General features: G+C 43.1%; 1 protein-coding gene across 1 annotated transcript in view; it reads left to right on the forward strand.

The window, feature by feature from the left end:
• MEP1A (meprin A subunit alpha) overlaps nt 1–18220 on the forward strand; it is a 32937-nt gene extending 14717 nt beyond the window's left edge. Inside the window, 8 exon segments of the mRNA XM_029944947.1 lie at nt 1919–2094; nt 6798–7019; nt 7814–7963; nt 10949–11164; nt 12445–12918; nt 13641–13814; nt 14334–14631; nt 17670–18220. Coding sequence (XP_029800807.1) covers nt 1919–2094; nt 6798–7019; nt 7814–7963; nt 10949–11164; nt 12445–12918; nt 13641–13814; nt 14334–14631; nt 17670–17826 — 1867 coding nt within the window. The 3' untranslated portion in view covers nt 17827–18220.
• The last annotated feature ends 7739 nt before the right edge of the window (nt 18221–25959 follow it).

Raw genomic sequence — 25959 nt, forward strand, 5'->3', positions numbered from 1 at the left:
AATTCTCTGGGCTCCTGTTCAGTTTGAAACTCAATCCAAAATTACATGAGGAAGGGATAAGTCAGTTTTAAGGGATGTTTTTTCTCCTAAAATCTGAGTCTGGGAGATTCTTATTGCCTGTGCCTTAAGTTACAGGAAGGGAAAAATACAGAAGAAAGGTGAAAAACCTGGACCAAAGCACCCAAAAACCTTCAGTCCCCTGAAGGGGGAAGAGGGTGGTTAACTGGACTCTTTCTCCAAAGACAAGGTTAAAGAGTCAGAATGGTGGAGTTGTGGCATTTTTGCAACTTACATATTTCCGTTAGGGGAGGGATGTTTGAAAAAAGATAAATAAGTGCTTCCTCTGGGTTGTGGATATTTTGCAGAGTCAATCTAGTTTGGAATAAAATGCTACTGTCAGAGATGCAAAATGATCATGTGATGCTTGCATAACTCAGTACATTTACAAAAGAGCATTGCGTTCTTAAAATTGGTGAATTTCATGGTATGTGAATTATACCTTAAAAAGTTGTTGGAAGATAATTAAGATCTACCTTTGAGTATAAATCAAACCCATTAGCATTTGAAGGTATATGATGTTAGCAATCTTGGGGGAAATAATGGCAGGTAAAACAATGTGATTGTCAAAGAACTTTTAGTCCGTTGGTCACATTTAAAAGTATGCAGGGCATCTGGGTGGCTCAGATGGTTGGACTTCAGACTTTGTATTATGGCTCATGATTTCAAGTCCCCACGTAGGACTCTGTGCTGACAGCTCAGAGCCTGGAGCCTGCTTCAAATTCTGTGTCTCTCTCTCTCTGCTCCTCCCTGCTTGAACTCTGTCTCTCTCTAAAAACTGGATGAACATTAAGAAAAAATTTAAAGTATGAGCAAATCTCTTACTCTGTTGAGTGCTGGTTAGAGTATGGATCCTGTTCTACAACTTAAAGCTGAGGAGACAATTTGTAGGAGGAGGAAAGCTTTGAATTTGCTACTAGAGCAGAAAGTTGGATTTATGACAAAAGACAAAAAATGATTGGGGAACAAAGGGGGCAAGAAACTGCATCATGATATATGCAGAGAATCTGCCAGCAGTTCCTGAGTCTATTGTTTTCTATAGGAGGTTACGAGTGCTTCTTGTCCAGAGCCTCTCAAAAATGGTAGGCAGCCAACTCTGTGCTTTCATCATGTCGCAGATTGGCTGACAGCCAAAGAAGTGGACTTGCTTCTTTAATGAAGTTCTTTTTCATGATCATAAAATTTATAACTGCTTGTTATAGGAAATTTGGAAATTCATTAAAGTACAAAGGAGAAAATTTAAATCAACCACAGCCACCCCCCAGAGACAACTTAATATTGTGGTACAAAGGCAATAGTGTCCTTTGAGTTTGTGGAGGTGAGAAAGAATGCCAATTTTTAATTCTTTCTACCTGGTGCATTATTAGGATTGATTTGTCTCCGAGTATGTACCACATTGATAATAAAGCATCACTTTTATTTTTTTTAACTTAATTTATTTATTTTGAAAGAGAAAAAAGAGAGACAGATAGAGAGAACATATGTGGCCTGTGGAGGGTGGGGGGAAGCAGAAAGAGCAAACCTCAAGCAGGCAGTGCATTGTCAGCATGGAGCCCGATGCAGGGCTCCAACTCACAAACCATGAGGTCATGACCTGAACTAAAATCAAGAGCTGGAAGCTTAACCGACTAAGCCAGGGGACACTGGACCACCCCTTTTAAAGACTGTATATTATTCCCTGCCAGGAGCATTGCTCATTTAACTATCCCCTATTTTGAACTATTAGCTTATGAGAATGCTATTGATAATTTCTTTCTTAAAATCAAACCTCACTTCTTTCAAATTTGTGTTCTGGAACCTCATGAATTACAGCCCCTTGAGAGTTCTTTAGGAGAAAACTTCCCTCTTCTCTTCTTTAAAGGTGCTGGTCTGAGGTTGGTGATCAACATGTGGGACAGAACCTTTCCATTGGCCAGGGGTGTGACTATAAGGCCATCATTGAACATGAGATCCTTCATGCTTTGGGATTTTACCATGAGCAGTCAAGAACTGACCGGGATGACTATGTGAACATCTGGTGGGATGAAATTCTTCCAGGTGTGTACGAACCCACAGGACTTGGGTGGGATTTATCTTCATCACTTGCTGGGACCAACCCTGGGATGTCCAAGCCACATCGGTGTGTAGATAGAAGCTTCAGCGGGGAACCCAGCTAAGGAAAGGTTTATGATTTGTTGGCCTATTCTGTGGGCTGTGCTCATCTGATCATAACTGACCCCAGATAAGGGCCTTAGGGAGCAGTATGTGTTGGCTAACTCAATGTCAACTGAAAGTTAATTGGAAGCTTTTGCTTTGTTTGGGTGTTTTTGTTGAAAATCCATCTAAAATGCTATCTATCATCCTGTCATAGGGAATTGAATTAGGCCTCTGGGGATGTCATGGCCATTTTTCTGGATGTGAAATCTCATGTAGGTCTAGGAGTCTGCATGAAGTTTAGTTGAACAAGCTATGATTTTAATATATTCTACTCAAAAACTTTTCTGGTGCTTTACCAAATCAATGATAGGTGTTTAAAAACAAACCATAACAACAGCAAAAATGAATTATTTCATCTGAAATTGTCTCCCCAGTTGTGTTAATTCTGGCTGATGGTCTGAGTTCTAGTTAGTCAAAATTTACTGGTCTTTCCTCCTCGTATTCCCCTCCTTCCCCTCCCTCCTTCTACCTAAATACTTCTCTCCTTCTGCCCCCAGCCACATTGTGCAAGGGATAACACAGACTTATTTCACTTCTTGTTATGCGGGTATGTTATTCTAGCAATTTCTGTGTTCTGTAGTTTCCTTCGACTTCCTTGGCATCACCTTTCCTAGTTGTTTGAGACAACTAAGTCGTGCTCTCCAGTATACGAAGACAATTGTTTACTGAACAGCTTCCTAATGTGCTGGGAAAAGAGCCAATGCTGTGATTCTGAAAACATCTAGTTTTTAATTAGGAATTAGTTTAAGAAGTGGGAAAACATTCTTTCTGGCAGCAATAGATTAATAAAACTTTTATGTATTAATATATTTTTATAATTACCAATTGTGGTTTTCACAAAGCAAGTAATTGCCTTATAATTACCTGTTTTATTTAGATACCAGTTTCATATATGGGTTCATATACAGCAGTGCATCTATAATGATTTGACTTTTAGGGATTTGTAAGAACTCATCATATTTTAAAATGAAATACAAATCTCCAAAGGACTTCTGCCAGAACTAGCTCATTTTGAAGTAAGATGGGTCAATGATTTTTACATGACGTAGGGATAGTGATGGCCAGTCATATCAAAATCACCTAAGCGGTTTCTCAGTCTGGGTCCCTCCCACCACCTCATGTTCTGATATTTCGGTGAATGTGAAGTGGTGGGGGAAGGAGCAAAACTGTGTGGTTTGCCAAAACCTAATACGTGACCGTGACTGAACTCTGCCCCCGCCGCCATACACACACTTCCATCCATCCTACCACCCAACCATGGAGCTAAACTGATATTCTTCTTTGCCTCACAGTCCAGTCTAGAGAAGTATTAGAAAGTATTCACCCAGACATGAGATAACATATCAAATTTAATGTGTTTCTCTCCTAGATGTAAGTGTTTTATAACTGGGTCTGTGTAGGAGAGAAAGGAGAGTGGGATCATTGGTCCAAGGCTCAGGGAACTATTAGACTGTGCTTGTATTTGCCCAGAGACTTGACTTTCTTACCTCCCTGTACATAGACTCGGTTCTGCTGAACATTCAATAAGGATACAGAGAACATTCACATTTATCAGTCTTGAAGAACACAATGGTTAGTGCTTTTAAAACTATTTTAGGCCAGGGACGCCTGGGTGGCTCAGTTGGTTGAGCATCTGACTTCAGTTCAGGTCATGATAGTGAGTTCGAGCCCCACATCAGGCTCTGTGCTGACGGCTCAGAACCTGGAGCCTGCTTCGGATTCTCTGTCTCCCTCTCTCCCACTCTCTGCCCATCCCCAGCTCATGCTTTCCCTCTCTCTCTTAAAATAAATAAACATTAAAAAAAATAAAAAACTATTTTAGGCCAATGAGTTCCCTTTTTCAGAGGGAGCCAACTCATTTGCCAGGGTAATTTACAGACTTGCTCAGCTCATTGAACATGAATTACTCAACATATGTTGCTTACCTCCTCCCTAGATTATCATCAGGTATAATTCCATATATCTAAATTGCCCACTCTCTTTGGAGAACTGTTCTCAAATGAGATCAAATTAATACTACAGTAAGGAAGGGCAGTATTATTGCTCAGGGTAGTTTATAACTTTTATCACACCTCCTCTTTCATAGATGCCAATCTAATTGTTCAACCTAAGAAGATAGTATACTGACAATGTACTTCTCTCTCCAAATCCATCTCCATCTCATAAGCCAGAAATACGTTTTCTGGATCTTTTTCTCCCATCAAGGAAAGGCTTCAATCTCTGAGGTCAAGCGGAATTCCACAAACTACAGCCTGTGGGCCATATCCACTTGCTTTTGTAAATAAAGTTTTATGGCAACACACCATGCCCATACATATTTCCTATGCTATGGTTACTTTTGTGCTACAATGACAGAATTGAGTAGTTGTGACAGAGACCATATGGCTCACAAAGTCAAAAATAATTTCCTCCTGACCCTTTACACAAAAGATTTGCTGACTGGCCTCTCTGGTGTACAAGATTACTTCCTCTGAAAGGCTCTCAGCTACGAGTTCCCTGAAGGCAGGACCTGGCCTGTCCTACTCAGTGCCAGGGGCCACTACCACTTAGCACAGCTCCCAGGATGTAGACAGCAGGCTCAGCAAAAATGTGTTGAATAAAATTGTAAAAATTATTCAAAACATTTATTTGGTGAACCATTCTGTTAAGAATCCTTGAATGGTAAAGAATAAAATGATCTATTAAAAGTCAGTGATTTTAGTGAAAGTTAAGGAAAATCTATCCAGTGATTTTGAAAGTGCCTTTCTTAAGGTTTCATCAGGACACCAGGAGATTCCAGACTAAGCTCCAGTCCTCACACTGGCTGGATGTTCTTTGTAGTTCTGTCCCTTGGGGTAGGACAACCTAGGGCCAAGTGCTCTGAAAGGAGTTACTTTCCCCTTCTGTTGGGGTCATTTATTTCTTATAGTCCTGTCCTACCTTCAAACATGCTTTGATCCCTTTCCAGTTAAGTCTCCGTGAAATCCCCATGAATTGGGAGGATAAAACATTGGTATTTTTATTAATAGTTAAAATCAAGTTTTGGGGCACCTGGGTGGCTCAGTTGGTTAAGTGTCTGACTTCAGCTCAGGTCATGATCTCATGGTTCATGGGTTCGAGCCCTGTGTCAGGCTCTGTGCTGAATTTTAGCTCAGAGCCTGGAGCCTGCTTCAGATTTTGTGTCTCCTTCTCTCTCTGCCCCTCCCCGCTCATGTTCTCTCTCTCTCTCTCTCTCTCTCTCTCTCTCAAAAATAAGTAAATGTAAAAAAAATTTTTTTAAATAAATAAAATCAAGTTTTGATCAGTAGGGTTCATTGGCTTTTCCAAAAGCATTTAGAGACTCTCTACAGCACCTGCTAGACCACTGTGATGTTGTGCCACTCTTCTTCAATCCTGAATGCACCTGTGTTGATGTCTTTGCAAAGTGGTTAAACACAGCTAGATGGGAAGCTAGAAAGGGAGAAATAAAGAAGACGGGAAGTCATGACTGGGGGAGTTATGAGCATTCTCATTCAGTTTTCCTGTCACTCCCTTAGAAGGAAATTAAAAATCTGTGAACTTAGCATTACTGCAGCTGAAACAGTTAATTCCTGATGGCTAGTGGATTAAAAGAACACCTGATTGGTTTTCTGATTCCAACATTTCACATTGCAATATATATTATCTTCCTTGTGCTGGTCTCATAAAAATAGTTCCCTTTCTATTTTGAAAGGAAAGCCAATATTGTTCTTCCTATTTTATTGTTCTGTCCATGAGACCATTTCTGGAAAAAAATGTGAGCCTTGATTGACAGGGTGCCCCTTTCTTGGAAGCTACTTACCTTTCCCTCTGCCCCTCGGATTTCCTTTCTAACCCATGAGTTGCTGACCAGGTACAGCTTTTGGTGGATGAGGTAATTGCCTATTAGCAGGATGTATCAATCCTGAATATTTTCCCGAGTTCACAAATTTCCTTTTCCTGTTGTTTGGAACACCTGCTTCTGCTTTAATGTCTTGTCTTCTCTTTCTTGTTTTATTATTTTATCTTCTCTTTCTTAAAACCTTATACATATATATATACACACAAATTTATTTATTCATTTATTTGTAAAATGAATCTTTGATTTCAGTATATACATATATTTAATGAACTGTGCAAATTTACATATTAATTATGACATGTGTTTTTATATTTATTTTAAAATATATTTAAAATTTTATAAGTATATGTACTATTATATATTAATATAATTAAAATATTATTTGTTAGGGACACCTGGGTGGCTCAGTCAGTTAAGTGTCTGACATTTGATCTCAGCTCAGGTCTTGATCTTAAGATTGTGATTTTCAAGCCTGTATTGGGCTCTGTGTCGGGCATGAAGCCTACTTAAAAAAAATCCATTACTATTAATTAATAATATGTGTTGATATTATGTACATTATGCTAACATAAACAATGTTAAGTATGTATACATTTAAATCAAATATTCAGTTTTTCTTCTCAGTCTCTGCTTCAGTAGCTAGTCTAAGGGGGCATGGCAGGGGAAATGACGTAACTAAAGAGGACCTGTGGATTCTCTCTCTTAGGTTATGAGCACAACTTTAACACCTATAATGACACCTTCATCACAGACCTCAACACGCCCTATGACTACGAGTCTTTGATGCACTATGAGCCTTTCTCGTTTAACAAGAATGAAAGCGCTCCTACCATCACAGCCAAGATCCCTGAGTTTAACACCATCATTGGGCAGCGTCTGGATTTCAGCTCCACTGACTTGGAGAGGCTGAACCGAATGTACAATTGCAGTGAGTACTGCAGGGTCTGAGAAGTAGGTAAACAAACCTCAACAGAACTCCCCCTGCTCCTCCAGTTTCCCCTACATGCCCCTTACCTGTTCCTTCCTGTTCTAGTGAAGGACAGTGGACAAGCCACATAACCTTAGCCTATCACTAGAGTAGAAAACATGATAAAACCTACCTCACAGGATGGTTATGAAGATCAATTACTTGACTGTGTTTTGCAAAGTAATAGTATTGGACCAATTATATAAGAAGCTGTAATTGTCCAACTTCTTTAGCTTCCTTTTGAAGGGTGCTTCATTATGTAAATCTTAAGATAGGTAACAAGCTTGGAAGTACTTTTTTTATCCTACAAAATTCTTTAACCATGGTTGTTGTTCTAGAGTAATCTACTGCTCAGAGATGGGGTGTTTTCTAAAATGACTCCACTAGACTTAAGAGACACCTTCTTTAATTCTGTCTAATATGTACATACAAAAGACTTAATATGCACAGAGATCTACTAGGTACTTCCTTCTTGATCTATAGGAGTTCTTGGTTGTCATTTATAACAAAGCATGATGACAGGTCTTTTCATCATTTGATTCTGTGAGGTGGGTAGGGCGGTGAGGTGAGTAGGGCTGTGAGGTAGGTAGGGTTGGATATTCTAACACATAATAGGTGACAGCAGGATTTGCATTTGAAAAAAGTCAAGAAAGTGGGCTCTATCTGAACAATGAGGTCTTTTTAGCATGAGACATCAGGTATTTGAAATAAGAAGGCTTAAACTTTAAACCAGGTGATACAACTATCATTTGCAGCCACAACTCACACCCTTTTGGACCACTGTGCTTTTGAGAAGGCAAACATCTGTGGGATGATTCAAGGCACCAGAGATGATGCTGACTGGGTCCATGAGGACAGTTCTCAGCCTGGACAAGTGGATCACACCTTGGTGGGACAATGCACGGGTGAGTGAAAGCAGAAAGTAAGCACACTGATGCGGTTCACCAGGTTCAGTTAGGGAATGGCAGCCTGCATGTCTTGTCTCAATTGCAATGTTATGCAGTGTTAGTTATCCAACGTGGAAATCTGAACAAGCACAAAAAACTTTTCTCATCTCTTAATCATTAGCTGAACCCAAAACATGTAAGTTGTGGGCATGCCAAAGCAAGATGCATTTAGGTGGTGACAAAACTAATACAGACATGTGGTTGCTAAGACATGATTTTGTAAATAAAGGTAATGTCTCTGGAACAGTGCCCTTGAGTAGAACTATAACGCATGTCACATACATCATGTGAAGTTTTCTAGTAGCCACATAAAAAAGAAACAAGAGAAACTGCCTTTATATATTTTATTTAACCCAATATATTCAAAATATTAGTATTTTGACATACAATCAATAGTAAAGTTATCAATAAGCTACTCTACAATTGTATCCTAGTTATTTGAAGTCTGGTATGTATTTTACCCTCACAGCACATCTCAGTTTGGACTGGTCATAATTCAAGTGCTCAATCACCATCTTTGTTAGCCACCATTTTGGATGGTATAGTTTCAGATAGTTCTTAGGTGTGGTTTGTATAGCAAAAAAGCCATAAAGTCAGACAGACCTGGACAGGAAATCTAACCCCACCACTTGATAATTGTAACTACAGAAAGTTGTTTTTGTTGGTGCTTTTTTCCCCTAAGTCTTTGCTTTTGTCAGCCTCTCTGAGCATTCCAGGATTTTGATACTTAAGCATGAGGATGGAAGGAAATAATGCATACAAATCCTCCAGCTGCAAACCAGCAGCTTCCCTATTTGTTTCCATCTTCCCTTTCTGTCCAGAGGTTCCATTCATTTTTTATTTCTACTTTAGCATCCTTTTATTTTGTGCCTGTCCCAAAGCTCAACCCTATAGATTATATTCAGTTTTTAAAGACTAGACTGTCACTACCTGTGAGAATTGGTTATATTTCCTTCACAGAAGGGACCCAGCTTGTCACCTAGATGCCAGGCCACTCGGGTCAGAAGTCAGAGAACAATCTCATTCTCCCTCCAGCCTTGGCAAAGGGTGAACGTCTCTGTCACACATCATATTACCATATGCATAGTCTCAAGTGTCTAAAGGGTGATCTAAGTCTGAAGTCCTCTTTAAATTCCCATCAGAGCTTCTCATCCAGTCTGTCCTGTGGGCTGGCTGCCAGGCTAATGTACAGTTTCAGGCTAAACAGTAGGGTGACCTTCATGTGCAAGGTCCCAGTACCCTAATAGGAACAACACCTTAGCCTCTTAATATAAAAGGAAAAAAGAAATATCTAAAATGTTTTATCAAGTTAGCTTGATGAGTCATTATGCTTCCTCCATGAGAGACATTTAATGGGAGTGTATTCTTTCTGCTGGAGAGCACTGGTGGTGTTAAGGTAGATGTGTGGACTCAAAGAGCACGAAGGATCCATTGGGATAGAAGCCTGGAGAAACCAGGAGAGGTGAATGGGCACCTTCTAGTTAGTGGCAGATCATGGGCAAGAATTCAGGACCCTGATTCCCAAGCCTGAGTTATTAGACTTTCATTTCCTACCCCTCAGTGCCCCTGGGTGGAATTCCCCAGCAAGGACCCCCTGGAGACCTTCTTAGCTATGTGACCTCTTGTATTTAACCCAAGTACTCAGTAATTCACAATGCAGAGAGTTCAGGCTAGTAAGTTCAAGTACTGAAAAGAATGTGCAAGAAAATAGAATTTTCCCTGATATAATATTAAAGCCATGATGATATTGTTAGGCTTTATAGAATGCTTATTTAAACACTGATGCTTGCTGCCGTTGAGGAAGGCACAGTGGTATGAGGCTGGGTGAAGCAGAGAGTCATATAACCCAAGATCCTAGAACTGCACTACAAGTTCACTTCATGCGTACTTTGTGAGATATTTTGAGTGGGCTGTTTGGTAAGAAGTTGAATTCTGTAATACAGTTTAAAGGACTCCTTTATATGCAAGAATTGTTCTTTGTGCTTGACTTTGATGTTTGATTTTCTATGTGACATATTCCTTTAGCTGCATGCTTCTTTTGGGGGAGAGAATTCTTAGGTACAGGAGTTGGACACACCCCAGTTTGGTTACAAACGTAGACGTTTTTCCAGTCTCCTTTTCAGTGCTCTTTCAAAGCTGTCTTTACACGGGGGAGAAATCCTCAACTAGTCCCCTTAATATACCTCGGATGCCCCTTCTTATGGCACACTAAACATGCCTCTTTACCATCAATAATACATCTAATTACAGGCTAGAAACAGGTGAGACTGAGCCTTTATATTGTAAATATTTAAATTCCAGTTTCTAAATATTGGGATCCCACAGTTTGTTATACAACTAGGAGACTGGCTCTTTTCCTTGGAATGAATCTCTAATTTAAATTAAAAAGCTAATGGGATGCCTGGGTGGCTCAGTTGGTTGGGCGTTTGACTTTGGCTCAGGTCATGATCTCACAGTCCGTGGGTTTGAGCCCCGCGTCAGGTTCTATGCTGACAGCTCAGAGCCTGGAGCCTGCTTTGGATTCTGTGTCTCCCTCTCTCTCTGCCCATCCCCTGCTTGCTCTCTGCCTCTCTCAAAATAAAAAAAGGCATAAAAAAACCCTAGAAAGCCAATGAGGAAAATAGAATTAATCTCAAAGACACTAAATTCCATCAAATTTCCTTGAAACCCACGTCTCCTTAAGCCAGAGGTATACACTTTACACGCTTGGGGACAAAGGCATCAGAAGAGGCACTGGGAAGCTGGGACTTGAGGCAGGGAGTCTGTTCATGGAGACACAGAGAAGACTTACTGATGACTCACCTTCTTTTTATTTTCCTCAGGAGAGTTCTAGCTTTTGTTGTCTGGATAATGGCTGTTGCTCACTATTTCACTTGGCTGGTGCTCAGGGCCTCCTGGGGTGTGGGCAGTTGGAGATGGATCATTGGGGTGCTCTCTCCACAGGTGCCGGCTACTTCATGCACTTTGGCACTGGATCGGGGGTGGCAGAAGAGGCAGCCTTGCTGGAGTCTCGGATTCTTTACCCAAAGAGGAAGCAGCAGTGCCTGCAATTTTTCTATAAAATGACAGGAAGCCCTTCAGATCGACTGGTCGTCTGGGTCAAGAGGGATGACAGCACAGGCAATGTTCGCAAGCTGGTCAAGGTGCAGACCTTTCAAGGTACCTGGAGACATTCGTGCAGGGGCTGATTTGGCTTAAATCTGGGATGCTGATCCTTCTTCTCTTTCCCCTTTTGTTCATCCCTTTCCCCCTCTCTTTGTTCCTTCTCCTCTTCTTCCTCTTCCTCCTCTCCCTTGTCTTCCTCCCTTTTCCTCCATCTCCCTTCCTCCTCTTCTAAGAACCCAGCACAATGTCTGGTATGTTTTAATGCCTCAGAGAATATTTTAACCACTCAGAAGTCAAAAACTACATCAAAAATTTAAGTGAGGTTGAAATACACTTTTGCAAGAAGCCCTGGACCCCCAAGCTCCTTTCTGGTTTGTTATGCTGCCCAGCCCAGGACCTCTTGGTCTAGAATGACCTTCTCACTTCTTACCTCAGTTCTTTATTCAGAATTCTCACCTCCAATTCAGTCTCAGGAAAAAAAGCAAGTAGACCTAATTTTCACTAGCATGTGAATATCTGGATAGTAGTAACTCTGTTTGTATTATTTGCTTCTTGAAAGAGGATAGATCCCCTACTTGGTGGAATTTCACATAATATGAAGAAGAGAAAAAAAATTGGGTGTTGGTCGGTGAGTCTGTTTTGCCTAGGGGAGATCTAGCTTGTCCTCTGTGTGAACATTTACTGGAGAGCCAATCAAGTATCTCCCTGGCATCAAGTCATAGGTAGGGCCATATGAATTGTTGTTATTTGACTTTGGGTTTGCTAAATGACTATTTTATATGGTTCAGCCTAATATTTAGGTACTCAGTGCAAACATTAAGGGTGCATTTGTACCAGGAAACCCAGGGAGGAACACAAAACCCATAGAATTGAATAATAATGGAAAACAAATTCTGATTAAGATTTGAATATGAGGGGTGTCTGGGTGGCTCAGTTGGTTAAGCCTCTGACTTGGCTCCGGTCATGATCTCTCAGTTTATGGGTTCAAGCCCTGTGTCGAGCTCTGTGCTGATAGCACAAAGCCTGCTTGGGATCCTCTCTCTCTGTTTTCACACTCTCCCTGTCTCTCTCTCTCAAAAGTAAATAACCTTAAAAAATTTGAATATGACTATGAAGATAAATTATGGTGTATCTGCTGACAGTTATTTTCCCTCAGTAGGTATGTGACTTTGGAGAAGTTCCTTAACCACTTTATAACAGTATCTACCTCATAAGGATGCTATAAGGATTCCATTAGATAATTCTTATAAAGTGCTTGACCTGGTACCAGACTTATAGTCTGTGTTCAATAAGTGTTGGCCACAGTGGTCACCAACCTTATTCTCTGTCCTTAGGAGATTTGGACCAAAATTGGAAAATTGCCCATGTGACACTTAGAGAAGAAACGAAGTTTCGCTACCTTTTCCAGGGCTCAAAAGGTGACCCCCAGAACTCAACTGGGGGAATTTTCCTGGATGATATCACCCTGACAGAAACCCCATGCCCTGCAGGAGTTTGGACAGTAAGGAATTTCTCGAAGGTCCTTCAGAGCACGGTTAAAGGGGACAGGCTTCTGAGCCCTCGATTCTATAATTCAGAGGGATATGGTTTTGGGTTGACCTTATACCCTCATGGCAGAACAAGCTATGGTCCATCTGGCTACTTAGGAGTTGCTTTTCACCTATGCAGTGGGGAGAATGATGCTATCCTGGAATGGCCGGTGGAAAACAGACAGGCGGTAATGACAATACTTGACCAAGAACCTGATGCCAGAAATAGAATGTCCTCAAGCATGGTGTTCACTACCTCCAAGTCCCAGACATCTTCAGGTAGGTGCTCTAAGATCTGTCCCTCAACCCGAAAGGGCCCACAGATGTTGTTCCCATCTGTGTATGAGAGATTAATACCTCCTCTCACATTTCCTCCTTGGGTGTATCAGCAGCATAATCATGTTAGAATAGTAAGTTGAAAATTTTCAGTGTCATCGTATCTCCCTTCTCTTTTTTTAATTCACTCATCAAGCATTTATTAAGGACTTGCACTGGGCCAAACTCAGTGCTCGGCACCTAGCATAGAAGCAAATCAGGCAGTTCCTGCTTCATTGAACTCAGTCTAAATGACAGATACTGCTAATCATTTATCATATACTCAGAATTTCTTAGCCTCTGTGCTGAACAAATGCACTGACTCCTAAAATATTAGTGATCATCAGCATGTTAATGAAACCAATTTGTATCAATAAAGAAATGCACAGACTTGTAAATTTTCAAATGAGCCTTAAGCCTTAAAGGGAAGCCTTAAAGGACACTGTTCTGTCCTTCCCTCTTCACTGAGGAAGTGACCTAATTGTGGACAAATGACCATTCAGAGCTCTGGTTCTCTGCCCCTCCTCCTTCCCAATTATGAGTTTTAATTCTCTGAGAAAGCATAAATAATCTAATTTTGTCCAACATAGTTTTTTTCTGATGAAGCTCTATACACTCATAAAAGACAAGCTGCAGAGTGAAGTATAAAGAGGTAATGTAATTTTGTGTTGTATATAACTTTGCAGCCTTAAACGACTCCATCATCTGGGACAGGCCGTCCATTTGGGGATCCTATGATAAGGACTGTGATTGTTTTAGAAGCGTCGACTGGGGCTGGAGTAATTTTCTTTCCCACGAAATGCTAAAAAGGAAGAGTTTCCTTAAAAATGATGACCTTATACTTTTTGTGGACTTTGAAGGTACTTTTGCTGATTTTCCTGAATAACTAATCCTTTGCTCTGGGGGTTCTACTGGTTTTACACTGATTTCTTAAGCATCTCATGGAAAATAAAACATTTTTTTAAAGGACCAGGTTAAAAACAAACCAACGAAAAAGATGTGTGCTAGGAGAGCAATTGCTCAAGGACTCCCATCTTTATTTTAACTGTGCTTGGGAGAAACGGAAACGTTAGTGCCATCTTTTGTGATAATTTATCAAACATGACAGTTGGCTAACTTCAGTTTCATTTTGATCAGTGTCTCCATGCTAGCTTTGTGCTTCTTTTTTAAGTTGAATAAATAAAAATGTGATTGGATTATTTTGAAAATAAAAACAGCTAGCACGAGAATCAGCTGGATTCAAGGCCGCCTTTCCATGTCACTAAAGGTGGCATCCATGAGGGATAGAGGGGCCCAGGGAACTTTCCCCAGAAGTTGAAGTTAATTGTAGTCAGATTAATTATAGATCTTTCTCACCACCCTTTGTCTATTTCCTCAAGATATAACCCACCTTCTCCATACTGAAGTTCAAGTTGGAAACACAAGGCTGATTCCCCAAGGCCTTGTTCTCCAAGGCCGGGAGCAGCAGACCTCAGAAGGAGCAGAAGGAAAAGCCTCATTAGAGAAAGCCCTACCCAGTAACCTGGACCCGGGGCAGCCCAGCCGACAGAAGCGGTCAGTGGAGAACACAGGCCCCTTGGAGGACAATTGGCCACAGTACTTCAGAGACCCATGTGACCCGAACCCTTGCCAAAATGAAGGCATCTGTGTGAACGTGAAGGGGATGGCGAGCTGCAGGTAGGCTCTGTGGCCATGGGGAGGGGGGTGCAGGTGGTGGGTCAGCAGAGGTGAGCCCAACATTTGCTTCCCCCCAGTACAAGACAGGTTAGGACAATGACTACATCAGATGGTCAACTGGACTGGCTGTCCTTGACCCCACAAAGCTGTGCCCTGAATCAGAGGGCTTATGCTCTCAGGGAAAAGCAGGGGTCTTGCTGGGGCAAAGAGATCCCAAATCTCCTATCTCTTGATTTTTATCCCTTCCCTACGTCTTCAATGTGATCAACAGGGTCTTGAATGTTGTGATTTTGAATCCCACTGCAGCAACTATAAATATTCCAGGGCTTTTAGCCCAGGGACTTTCTACTCCATGACCTGCTTCAGCGAGACTTAGGGCCAACCTTTTCTTTATCGACTGCAAATGTTGTTGTTAATTATGATTTTCGTTGTCTGTTTATTCTGTTGTACTATTTTTATAGCTGTGTTTTCAATAATAGTAATAAGAACATCTGATATTTTTTGATGGCCTGCTATGTGTCATAGGCTCTCCTGAGCAGTAAACATTCCTTCTCTGAAATACTCCTCACATTCACCCTGTGACATAAGGACCCTCCTTATCCTCATGTGGTGCATAGGGAAGTTGAAGCTTAGAGAGGTGAAATAATTTGTCTAAAATTACCCAGATGGCAAATACTGGAGCTAACACTTGCACCCAGGTCTGTCTGTCGGCACAGGTGGCTCTATTTATTTGTTCTTTTTATAATGTTTGCTGTTTGCATAAAATATTTCATAAGAGGATATATGTGATGATGGAAGCATCAATTTCATTTGGCAGAAGAGTAGCAGAGGGAGCGACCAGTCTGCTCGGCTCAAAACGCCTATGTTTCTTCAAAGTTCTTTTCAATCTCCACTTTGTTTCTTCTTCTTTAAACACCTATTTTGAAATAATTTTAGATTTACAGGTACATTGCAGAAATACTGCAGAGCTCCCCAATCCCTAATGTTAACATCTTACCTAACCACAGTACAATTAATAAAGCCAAGAAATGAACATTAATGAAACTAAATGCTGTTACAATAGCATTACACCAACCCACAGATCTTATTCAGATCTCTCCAGTCTTTTCACCAATGTCCTTTTTTTGTTCCAGGATCCAATGTAGGGCCCCACATCATATTTAGTTTCATGTCTCCTTAAGCCTCCTTCAAACTAGGACAACCCCCAGTCTTCCTTCCCTTTCACTACCTTGACACCTTTGAAGAGTATTGGTCAATTATTTTGTAGATTGTTCCTCAATTTGTGTGTGTCTAATGTTTTCTCATCAGTAGGGTGAGATTGTACACTCTGGCAAGAATAAGGGCACCTGATATCAATGGGCATTGTGACTGGTGATTCTAACCTTGATCACCTGACCAAAGGGCATCCATTCCTTATTCTGTTGCTAATATATGTCTTGGGGGAGACATTCAGAGATCATGCAGGCATCCTGTTTTTCCTCAAATCCGCTGATGTCAACATCCATCAGTGAACCTGCAGCAACAATATCACTATAATATTCCGAGAGTGGTTTTCCACTCCCCCCAACTCCTTCCATGTTCATTAAGTGACATTCTTCTGTAAAGAATAACTGTCCACTCTTCCCCATTCATTTACTCACGCAATTATTTATTTCTATCGCCAAGGACACACAAATGTTGATTTTATTCTATGGGCCATAGTTCCATAATGCCAGTGTTTCCTGAGTTGCCCATATTGTCCCAGCCCTGGCCTTTGGGAGCTCTTCCAGACTGGCTCCTGTGTTATTTTTGTACACACTCATTTTTCCATGAACACAATCTTACTTTCTGGTACCACAGGACACTCCAAGTTTATCTTTTAGTTTCTCTGTCTCAGTCCTGGAGTGGACCACTTTTCCCAAGAGGCCTGGTTCCTTTTATTGGAGAATGTCCTCCTCATTTCTTGAGGGCTCCACAGCCTTGGGTCTGCACATCTTAGCTGATAGTCCTTGGATGCCAGATTTCCATGTGCCCAACTGCCTTCATCCTCAGAGTAAGGAAAGCCAGTGGTTTCCTTCCACTTGTGTGTCCCCCTCTGCTAAACCAAAGGATTCCTCTTCCACAAACCTACAGCTTGCAGAATATGCTCCTCTAAGGTAATGCTCAAGAATTAATTAATCTGTATTTGGGAGGGGACTGGGCAGAAAAGAATTGAGCAAACTTGCTGTTATGCACTGATTTTTATGAAGCCAACGTCTAGGCTAAAGATGAGGAAGGAGAAATAGTTCCAGCATTAGTGAAAGGAGTCTGTGACTTCTGATTGTCCCATTTGGCTCTGTGATTAGACTTTGTGATGAGGATATTGTTTGAAACAAAGGCTAGAATTGTTACCATAGAAGGGATGAAACATCACCCTCAATGCCTTGGTTCTGAGGTTAGTTGATCTCTGTACCAAATGACATTAAAAAACAAACAAGCAAACCCAGGATGTGACCATTGTGTGCCTACTGTGTACCAAACACAACAATAGGCACAATGTGCTCATGAGCTGGCAAATTCCAGGGCAACCTGGGATATAGGTGCCAGTATGCTCACATTACAGTGACATTCAAATTGATATTGTCTAGAAATTCTTGAGCTCTAACTAATGCACTGAATCAGACTCTTTCTGGAGAATTTCCCTTGTAGCTTAGTCTGAACCAGTGTGGACAACATATTCTTTAAGTACCCAAAGCCTTCCTCCCAAGCCTTGCACATGGTGGCCAAGAGTCCCCAGTCTGGAGACAGATGTCTGGAAGTTAAACTTTAATTGTGAAAAACTAACCATGTGACCTTAAGCAATTGATATAACCTTCCTGCAAATTGATGATAAGAAGAAAGGCCTGGTAATAACTACCACCTCAAGGGCATAAGATTGGGTTGACTCATATGAAGCCTAGAATGGGACCAGGCACGTGGGGCCACTCAGTAAGTGTTGGCTGCCACTCTCGGTGCTTGTAGATACAAAGCGCTCGAGGCTCGGGTGGCTTCCACAATCCTCCTGTGTCCTGTTCCCTTAGGTGTGTCTCCAGTCATGCCTTCTTTTACACGGGGGAGCGCTGTCAGGCCATGCAGGTGCACGGCAGCATCATGGGCCTGATGATCGGAGGCACAGCTGGCGTGATCTTCTTGACCTTCAGCATCATCTCCATCCTTTCTCAAAAGTCATGGCAGTGACCCACCTGCTGATGTCAGCCAGATCACAGAAGCACCTTCTCTACTTCAGATCTTCCTTTCTGGGCCTCAGTGCAGTTTGGGGCCGTTTTTATCAGCCTTGCTTTGAATAGGCCTCCAAGGAGCAAGGCCTCCAGCCTCCAGTGTGGCCATATAGTTTTTCTGTCCCTGATCCCCACATGGTTCCGTCACCCTGCCATGTGTTCCAAAGGTCGTTAATGTATCCTGTGACAGCACCTATTACACCTCATTGTAAATCCCTTGTTTAGTTGGCTGTCTTTCCCATAGACTGTAAACTCCGCGTGGGCAGGCCCACATTTACCGTATTTGCTCCAATGCCTGGGAGCACACCTGGCTGGCACATCATGGGACTCAATAAATATGAATGAACAGCTAAGTTATTGAAACTCTCATTTTTACTGGAGATAAGATACATACAACGATACTTGTTTGTCAGTTATATTAAAATACATACAACTGACTTGTATTGTCAGTTATATTAAAATCAAATACTTATTTTTCATCAGACACAATGGTACTCAACACATAACAGTGCATCGACACAATAGTGCTGTGGATTAGAGGAACATTCCTCCTTGCAACACACTTAATGGCATTTGCTTTCCTCCTCCTCTGATTCTAACAATAGGCCTTTAATAAATTCAACAAATATTTAGTTGGTACCTTCCGTGTATCCAGCTTTGCACATAGATGTGTGTATGTGTGTAGAGGTAGAGTTGTCTGAAGCTCTTCCTCAGATCTGTTTAAGTTTAAAGTATATTTTATATACTGTTCATGTATAAAACTACTATATTAACAAATGTAAAGTATCTGGTAGAAGAAAGTTAAAATTTTTTTAAATGTTTATTTATTTTTAGAGAGAGACAGAGTGAGTGAGTGAGTGAGTGAGTGGGGAAGAGCAGAGAGTCCCCCTTTGGCACAGACACCACGAAGAGCTGGCTCTGGATGTTTAGTAAAGGAAAATGCATCAACGAGCCTGAGTGGTCCAGGCTTTGGGGTACAGCTTTCTAAGCGCACATTTCATGGCCATGCTGGAAGCAAACATGATGGGGTAAGAAGAACCCCCTGAATAGAAAGGTGTGAGGAGAGTACTCAGCAGGTGCAAACAGCACCTTCAGTCTCAGTGTGTTGGTGTCCTGGAGGGATGGTCAAAGCATGGATTGAGGGCACCACTGCCAGACTTTCTGACTCAGTAACTCAAGGTAGGTCTAATAATCTGCACTTGCAACACGTCCCCAGGTGACATTGCTGCCACTGGTCCCTGGATGGCTCTGGGAACTGCTGCTCTGATGGAAAACGGGTCTGAAAGCCAGATGCCCTTGTCAAGTACATCTAACCAGCCATGCAATTTTAGTAAAATCACATGGTCGCTGGGTCTTAGTTTCCTAATCGGTCAAATGGAAGTAAGAGTGGACCACCTCCTCCCATCCCACTCTGCAGGTTCAGGGGTGCAGAGTAATAAAGTGGGATAAAGGTAAGAACATATTTTAGGGTTAAATGCATGCAAATGTTACTCTTTAATTTTCAGACTAGAGGAAACACTATCCGGTCACCAGCCTAGACTTCTATCTCCAAAGACCAGATTGAAAAGAAACAGCTTCTTCCCCATGGGCTTTGCAGCCTGCAAACCCACCCTGCCTTTCCAGCTAGGCCTGGAGGTTGTTCCCTCCACAATCTCTCAGGGTCTTACCTCAGAAGCAAGCTCTGCAGGGCACATAGGTGGCTCAGTAGGTTAAGCATCCTACTCTTGATTTTGACTTAGGTCATGATCTCACGGTTTGTGGGTTCAAGCCCTACATGGGACTCTGCACTTCCAGTGAGGAGCCTGCTTGGGAGTCTTTCTCCCCCTCCCTCTGCCCCTACCCCACTCACAGTCTCTCTCAAAAATAAATTAAAAAACATGGAAAAAAACCCCTGCTAGTCAAAACAACTATAAGAAGGTACCAGAGTGTGGGTCAAATATTTATATATTTCTCTGTAGGTTCTCACAACCAGCAGCATACCTACTACCTAGGTGCATCTCCGTTGATGATCGATGGTCATTTCTATTGATTAAGAATCGGGCACTTCATAGATTGGGCATGTCATTTAGCTTTTCTTTGAGCCTGAAGTTCTCAGTCATTCTAGGAGGATGAGAAGATATTTTATTCTTTTGAGGTGTTGGGGTAGTGATGGAAAAATAGGCATTCAGGATGGGAGAAATACAGATGTCATCTCTAGGCAGTATGGGATTTGGGATTTAGACAAGCAACATAAGAAGGCAGAGAATTCTCTGTATCAGGTGCTTGGCTCCTTGGTCTTATATGGTGGGAAGCAGTCAGAGCAGTTTGAGAGTCTGACAATGTCTCGTGCTTCCTCCCCCCTGCCTCCCATCCCTAGTCCTTTCCCCTTTCCTCATCTGGCTCATTTCCTTCTGTGAAGTCGCCTGAGCCAATCTGGCCATCCACCAATGTCAAGTTCTTTAGTAATATCTGGAGCATGTGGGTGGGAGAAGTGCTTGGGACCAATATCCCCTTACTTCAGATGTTACAAGGAAACAAGATGCTAAATTCTGTCACACATCAATGTATTTATTATCCATTGAGTCCCACAAAAGTCATCTAACCTGTTTTGTAAATGTAGAGGTCTCTGCTCTGTGAAATTGCTCTCCAGCAAGCATCTTAGATGGAAGGTTCATGCTAGGCATGTGCAACCAAACAATTTGAAGGCCAAGAACAGACAAGTGTTCAGCCTGCGATCTCTCAGCCTGGGCTCTGTTGATGTTTTGAACTAGATATGTTTTGTTGTGGGGGCTCTTCTGTGCATTGTAAGATGTTAGCCGTGTCCTAGCCTCTGCTCACCAGGCAGGAATAGCACCACCTGCCTGGTTATAAAGACTAAAAATGTGTCTAGATGTTGCCAAATGTCCCGGGGTGGGGGTGGGGGGGGCAAAATCATCCTGGTGGAGAGCCAGCAGTCTAACTGGATCAACCAATGGAATATTCCATCAAGTGAGGAAGATCAGAACCAAATATACTTGTAATCCAAGATTCTACTCCACATTCAGTTCACTGGGCCTTGTTTTCTTCCTGTGACTGTTTCATAATTCCATTTGACTAACGAAGAGATGATTCCATCCTTTATACTTAGGAAAATCGTCTGATGTGGTTTGAGATAGCAATATTTAAAAGTTTTTGCCATAGAGGGGTGCCTGGGTGCTCAGTCGGTTGAGCATCTGACTTCGGCTCAGGTCATGATCTCATGGTTCGTGAGGTGGAGCCCTGTGTTGGGCTCTGTGCTGACAGCTCAGAGCCTGGAGCCTGCTTCTGATTCTGTGTGTGTCCCTCTCTGTGCCCCTCCGTTGCTTGTGCTCTGTCTTTCTTTCTCTCAAAAATAAATAAACATAAAGAAAATTAAGAAAAGAAAAGTTTTTGCCTTAGATATTTCTGCATACAGTCTTTTTGGGTCCTTCAAATGCTAACCACATGGGAACACTGCAGACAAGCATCTCACCTCCTCCAGCTGTGGATTAGAGGCGACCTGAGGACTGTAGCCAGTGTAACGTGACATCGACGTGGCCCTGCATGCAGGCAAATTACAGACAATCTAACACCTTCTCTGCTCTAGGTCCTCCTTTCCGATGAACTATGTCACCCATTTTATGGCTGCAGGGGAACCTGGGATCCTGAGGTTCCATTCAGATATTTGAGGAAAGTGGGCAGATTCTAGAGACAATGAGTCAGGTCAAAGAATAGCAGAATCTATTGTCTCTTTTTGGCTACCAAGGAAGCTTAATAAGACCAGTAGTTTGGGGAGGGGAGGTGTGTGTGCATGTGCGCATGTACGTACATGTGTGTGTGTCTGTATACGTGCATATTAGTGTATGGAAGAAACACAGTTACAAGTCAGATGGGATAAGATAGTGTAGATAAGACCCATGTTTCTCCACCTTTCACAATTCTGCCAAAGGCTGGTTCTGCAATCCCAGAAAGGATTGAGACATGGCCTCATGTTGGGCACAGATTCCTTTGGGTCTAGACAAATTTAGGGCAGTTTTAACCAAGTGTGACTCAACAGTTCAGAGGAAATCATCAGTAACATTTAAAGATTTCTGTCTGGTGAAGAGAGTAAACGGAGGGTAGAAATATGGGACCACCACTCTCTGGTCCCTAAACTGGCTGTCTGTCAGCACTGAAGGCCTCAGCGCTCTCAGAAATGAAACTGAGAATCCAAATAATTCACTTAGCAAATCAGCTGCAGCTTCAGTCTGCATATGACATGGGAAATCAGAACATAGCCAAGTTTATTAGGACAAACGTCTCAATTCTTCACTTGTGTTTAAATGCCACCTTAAAGCACCTGGGTGACCCAGTCGGTTAAGCATCCGACTTCAGCTCAGGTCACGATCTTGCGGGTTCCCGAGTTTGACCCCTGCGTTGTCGTTCTCTGTGCTGACAGCTTAGAGCCTGGGGCCTGCTTCAGATTCTGTGTCTCCCTGTTTCTGTGTCCCTCCACCACTCTCTCTCTCTCTCTTTCTCTCAAAAATAAACATTTTAAAAAATTTAAACATCACCTTAGAAACACTTCATTTCTGAGAAATCCTACTTTTCTCCTGTGTGTTTAAATGGCATCCAACACTGAGAATGCTTAATAGATCTCCAGCAAGAGGCAAACAGTGTCCGTGGTGAAGGGAACCTCCGGGAAGTTCATTTGAATGAAGACTAAAGATTGAAAGGGCTGCTCCAATTTGGGAAGTCAACTGGGTGGCCAATGTGAGACCTACTCTCAATAAAGCCACACAGTGGGAATCCTTTTATGCTCCATCAGAGACTGAAGAAGGAAGGGAGCCAACTCCCAAGTCTGTCCAGAGCACTGGTCCTTGTGTTCTGGGCGGCCCTGTGTGAAATCATCAGGTAAGTGAAGGTCGGAGCCGCCTGACCTTCTCCACGCTTTCCATCACTACTGCTCTGCCTCTCCCGTTTTGTGTACCCGGAACTCTCCCTCTTATTGGACTGCACATGCACCAGGTTGCACGAAGAAGCAACAGAGAGAGGTGGTGACATGCCCACATTCCAGATTAGACCCTCTGCATTCAGTGCCTGCATCTACCATTCTTGAACTGTGTGACCTTGGGCAAGTTTTTAACTTCTCTGTACTTACTTTATTCATCTGTAAAATAAAAAGAACATTTACTCAACTAGGGGTTGCTGTAAGACTTAAATGAGACTACATGCATTAAAAGCTCAGGGTAGGGCCCCTGGGTGGCTCAGTCGGTTAAGCATCCAACTTCGGCTCAGGTCATGATCTCACGGTTTGTGGGTTCAAACCCCATGTCAGGCTCTGTGCTGACAGCTCAGAGCCTTGAGCCTGAGCTCAGATTCTGTGTCTCCCTCTCTCTCTGACAGACCCTTGCTCACGCTCTCTCTCTCTCTCTCTCCCTCTCTCTCTCTGTCTCTCAAAAATAAAATACTAAAAAAAATTTTTTTTAAAGTTCAGGACAACCACCAAACATGTGCTGAGAACTCAATAAATATTGGCATAGTTAAATAGTTATCAGCCATTTGCATGGGAGGGTAAATTTTATTTCATTTGCTGTGTACTTCTCTCCCAGAGATTTTTGCATGGTAAGCCTCGTCTCTCCTTGAGATTTGGTTTTCGGTTAGAAGGATGTCCAATATAAGGGAAATATAAGGGTAAGCGATATCCCAAGTCATAGGACCGCGTCCCCCGTTCATAAGTTGCCTGTCCCCTTACACAAAGCCGGGTCAGCATGTCCCTTTGCACCAAGGATCGGCCTTCTCAGCAATTGGTACTGTTTACTTCTTCTGGGTCTTGTTGGATCACACTTTGCTTGGCAAAGCCAGCAGCCCCCTCCCGCACGAGTGTCTAGAAGCTAGACTAGAAACTCACCAGCTGGCCTCAGCAGTAGGCTGTGTATCAGACAGCCCTGGGACAGCTGCGGGTCCAGCGTGGGTGGAAAATGAAAACCCATCTTGGCAGTAATTTCCCATGGATGGATTAGAATAAGGGATAAAGCCTACCCTAGTTCAACTTCTGGAAAGTGTCTTAACGGGAAAAGTGTGAAGGCCCTGTAAAAAGTGGAAGGCATCCATTTGGCTTCCTCAGACTACCTTCCAGACAGACAGACTCCTGTCTGCAATGGGGAAGCCAGGTGATTTCCAAGGGGCCGCCTTTGGTTCTATACAGAAGATTCCGTCAGTGAAGCGGGGTCCCCTCTGATGACCACAGGGTGGCGATCGAGCCTCAGGGGAAGCCTGCGGGCCTGGGGAGGAAACCCGAGCAGGAAGCCAGCTGTCTGTCACCGCGGGGCCCAGCTGGAGATGCCTGTCGGTTCCGCTTTGACTCGGACAGACAGCTGCGGGAGAGCGCCTCTGGGCCTGGGAACCGCGCACTGTTCCAGAAGAACGTTCTTCCTTGGTTAAGCAAAATCGAACACCTCCTTCGCTTCCATCCGGGGTGGAGACTGGTTGGCAGGATGGAGGAGGACACCGGATGGTACAGGATGAGAATTGCCTTCTAGAAGGCGGGGCCCCCGTCGCTCTTGGATGAGGCTGTTGAGCAGAGGAAGTGAGCTGCGAGGGACTCGCCCGATCAGTTCCTGTTGCTTTTCCTGAGAAGAAGCCTTTTTTTCCTGGGCTCCTGGGTTTGTGATGTGCGGTTTGTTAACAGTCGCCAGCCTACCTCCTTGGGACTTGGCTCTGCATTAAAGAATGAGGTCCCAGGGCATGGCCTGTCTCACCTCTCCCCTACCCCGCCACCTGTGTCCAGAGGGGGCCCTGGTGACCTTGCAACTCTTGCAACTCTTTTTTTAAATATAAAGTTTATTTATTGATTTATTTATTTTCTAATGTTTATTTATTTTGAAGAGAGGGAGAGGGAAGGGCAGAGAGAGAGGGAGACACAGAATCTGAAGCAGGCTTCAAGCTCTGAGCTGTCAGCAGAGAGCCCCATGCTGGGCTCTAGCCACGATCCCGGAGATCATGACCTGAGCCGAAGTCAGTTAACCCACCGAGACAGCCAGGTGCCCTGCAAAGTTTATTTATTTATTTATTTATTTATTTATTTTTAAATTTTAAATGTTTATTGAGAGAGAACACATGCAAGAGAGAGGGGGAGGGAGGGGGAGACAGAGAAGGAAACACAGAATCAGAAACGGGCTCCAGGCTCTGAGCTGTCAGCACAGAGCCTGCTATGGGGCTCAAACCCACCAATTGTAAGATCATGACCTGAGCTGAAGTCAGCTGCTTAACCCACTGAGCCACCCAGGTGCTACATGAAGTTTATTTATTTATTTTTGAGAGAAAGAGAGTGAATGGCACAGGATTAGAGAGAGAGAGAGAGAGAGAGAGAGAGAGAAAATCCCAAGTAGGCTCCACACTGGCAGTGCTCCGCATGTGGGTCTCGAATTCACACACGGTGAGATCATGACCCAAGCAGAAATCAAGAGTTGGACCCTTCACTACTGAGCCAGCCAGGAGCCCCACCCTTGCAACTCTCCATCTCACAGTTTAAAGTAAAAGGTTAAGAATGGATATCTAGCCAATCACTTAGGAACTGGCAGAGATGACTGGAGCGAAGTTGTGGGGGACCACGCCCACCCCTACAGGAAAACGGTATCTGGAGATAAATGACAGGAGCCTGACACTGGGTAGGCCTCAGGGATTGTGCCCGTGGGGCCTCCCTTCTTGTTCTGTGGGATCCCCCATAGTCACTGAGCAGGGACAACTTATGAAAATGGTTTCCTCTCTAGAAGGTGCTAGAGGATCAACTTCCGTATCCATCTCTGCGGGACATAAGGCAAGATGGGGGTGGGGAGGGGCGAGCGGGTAGAACCCTAACCCTTGAGGCTGGAGAATGGAAGTAATCAGGTGCTTTCTCACTGCCCTGCTCCTTCAGAATCACTGACTGGGACCAGAGACAAGGGGTGGATACATCACTGGCCTGGCCCAGGGGGCCAATTCCATCCTCTCAAAGTCCACTGCTAGGCATCGGTAGCTATGAGGGGTAATTTGATAGGAGCCCCAGGGGGCAGGCTGTGTTTGGATTCTGCTGCTGCTGGCTGGCTGGCCTGGAAGAAAGGGGCACATGGAAGTCCGCCATGGGGACCCACTTGAT

The sequence above is a fragment of the Suricata suricatta genome, chromosome 7 (genome assembly GCF_006229205.1).
Source record: "Suricata suricatta isolate VVHF042 chromosome 7, meerkat_22Aug2017_6uvM2_HiC, whole genome shotgun sequence".
NCBI lineage: Eukaryota > Metazoa > Chordata > Mammalia > Carnivora > Herpestidae > Suricata > Suricata suricatta.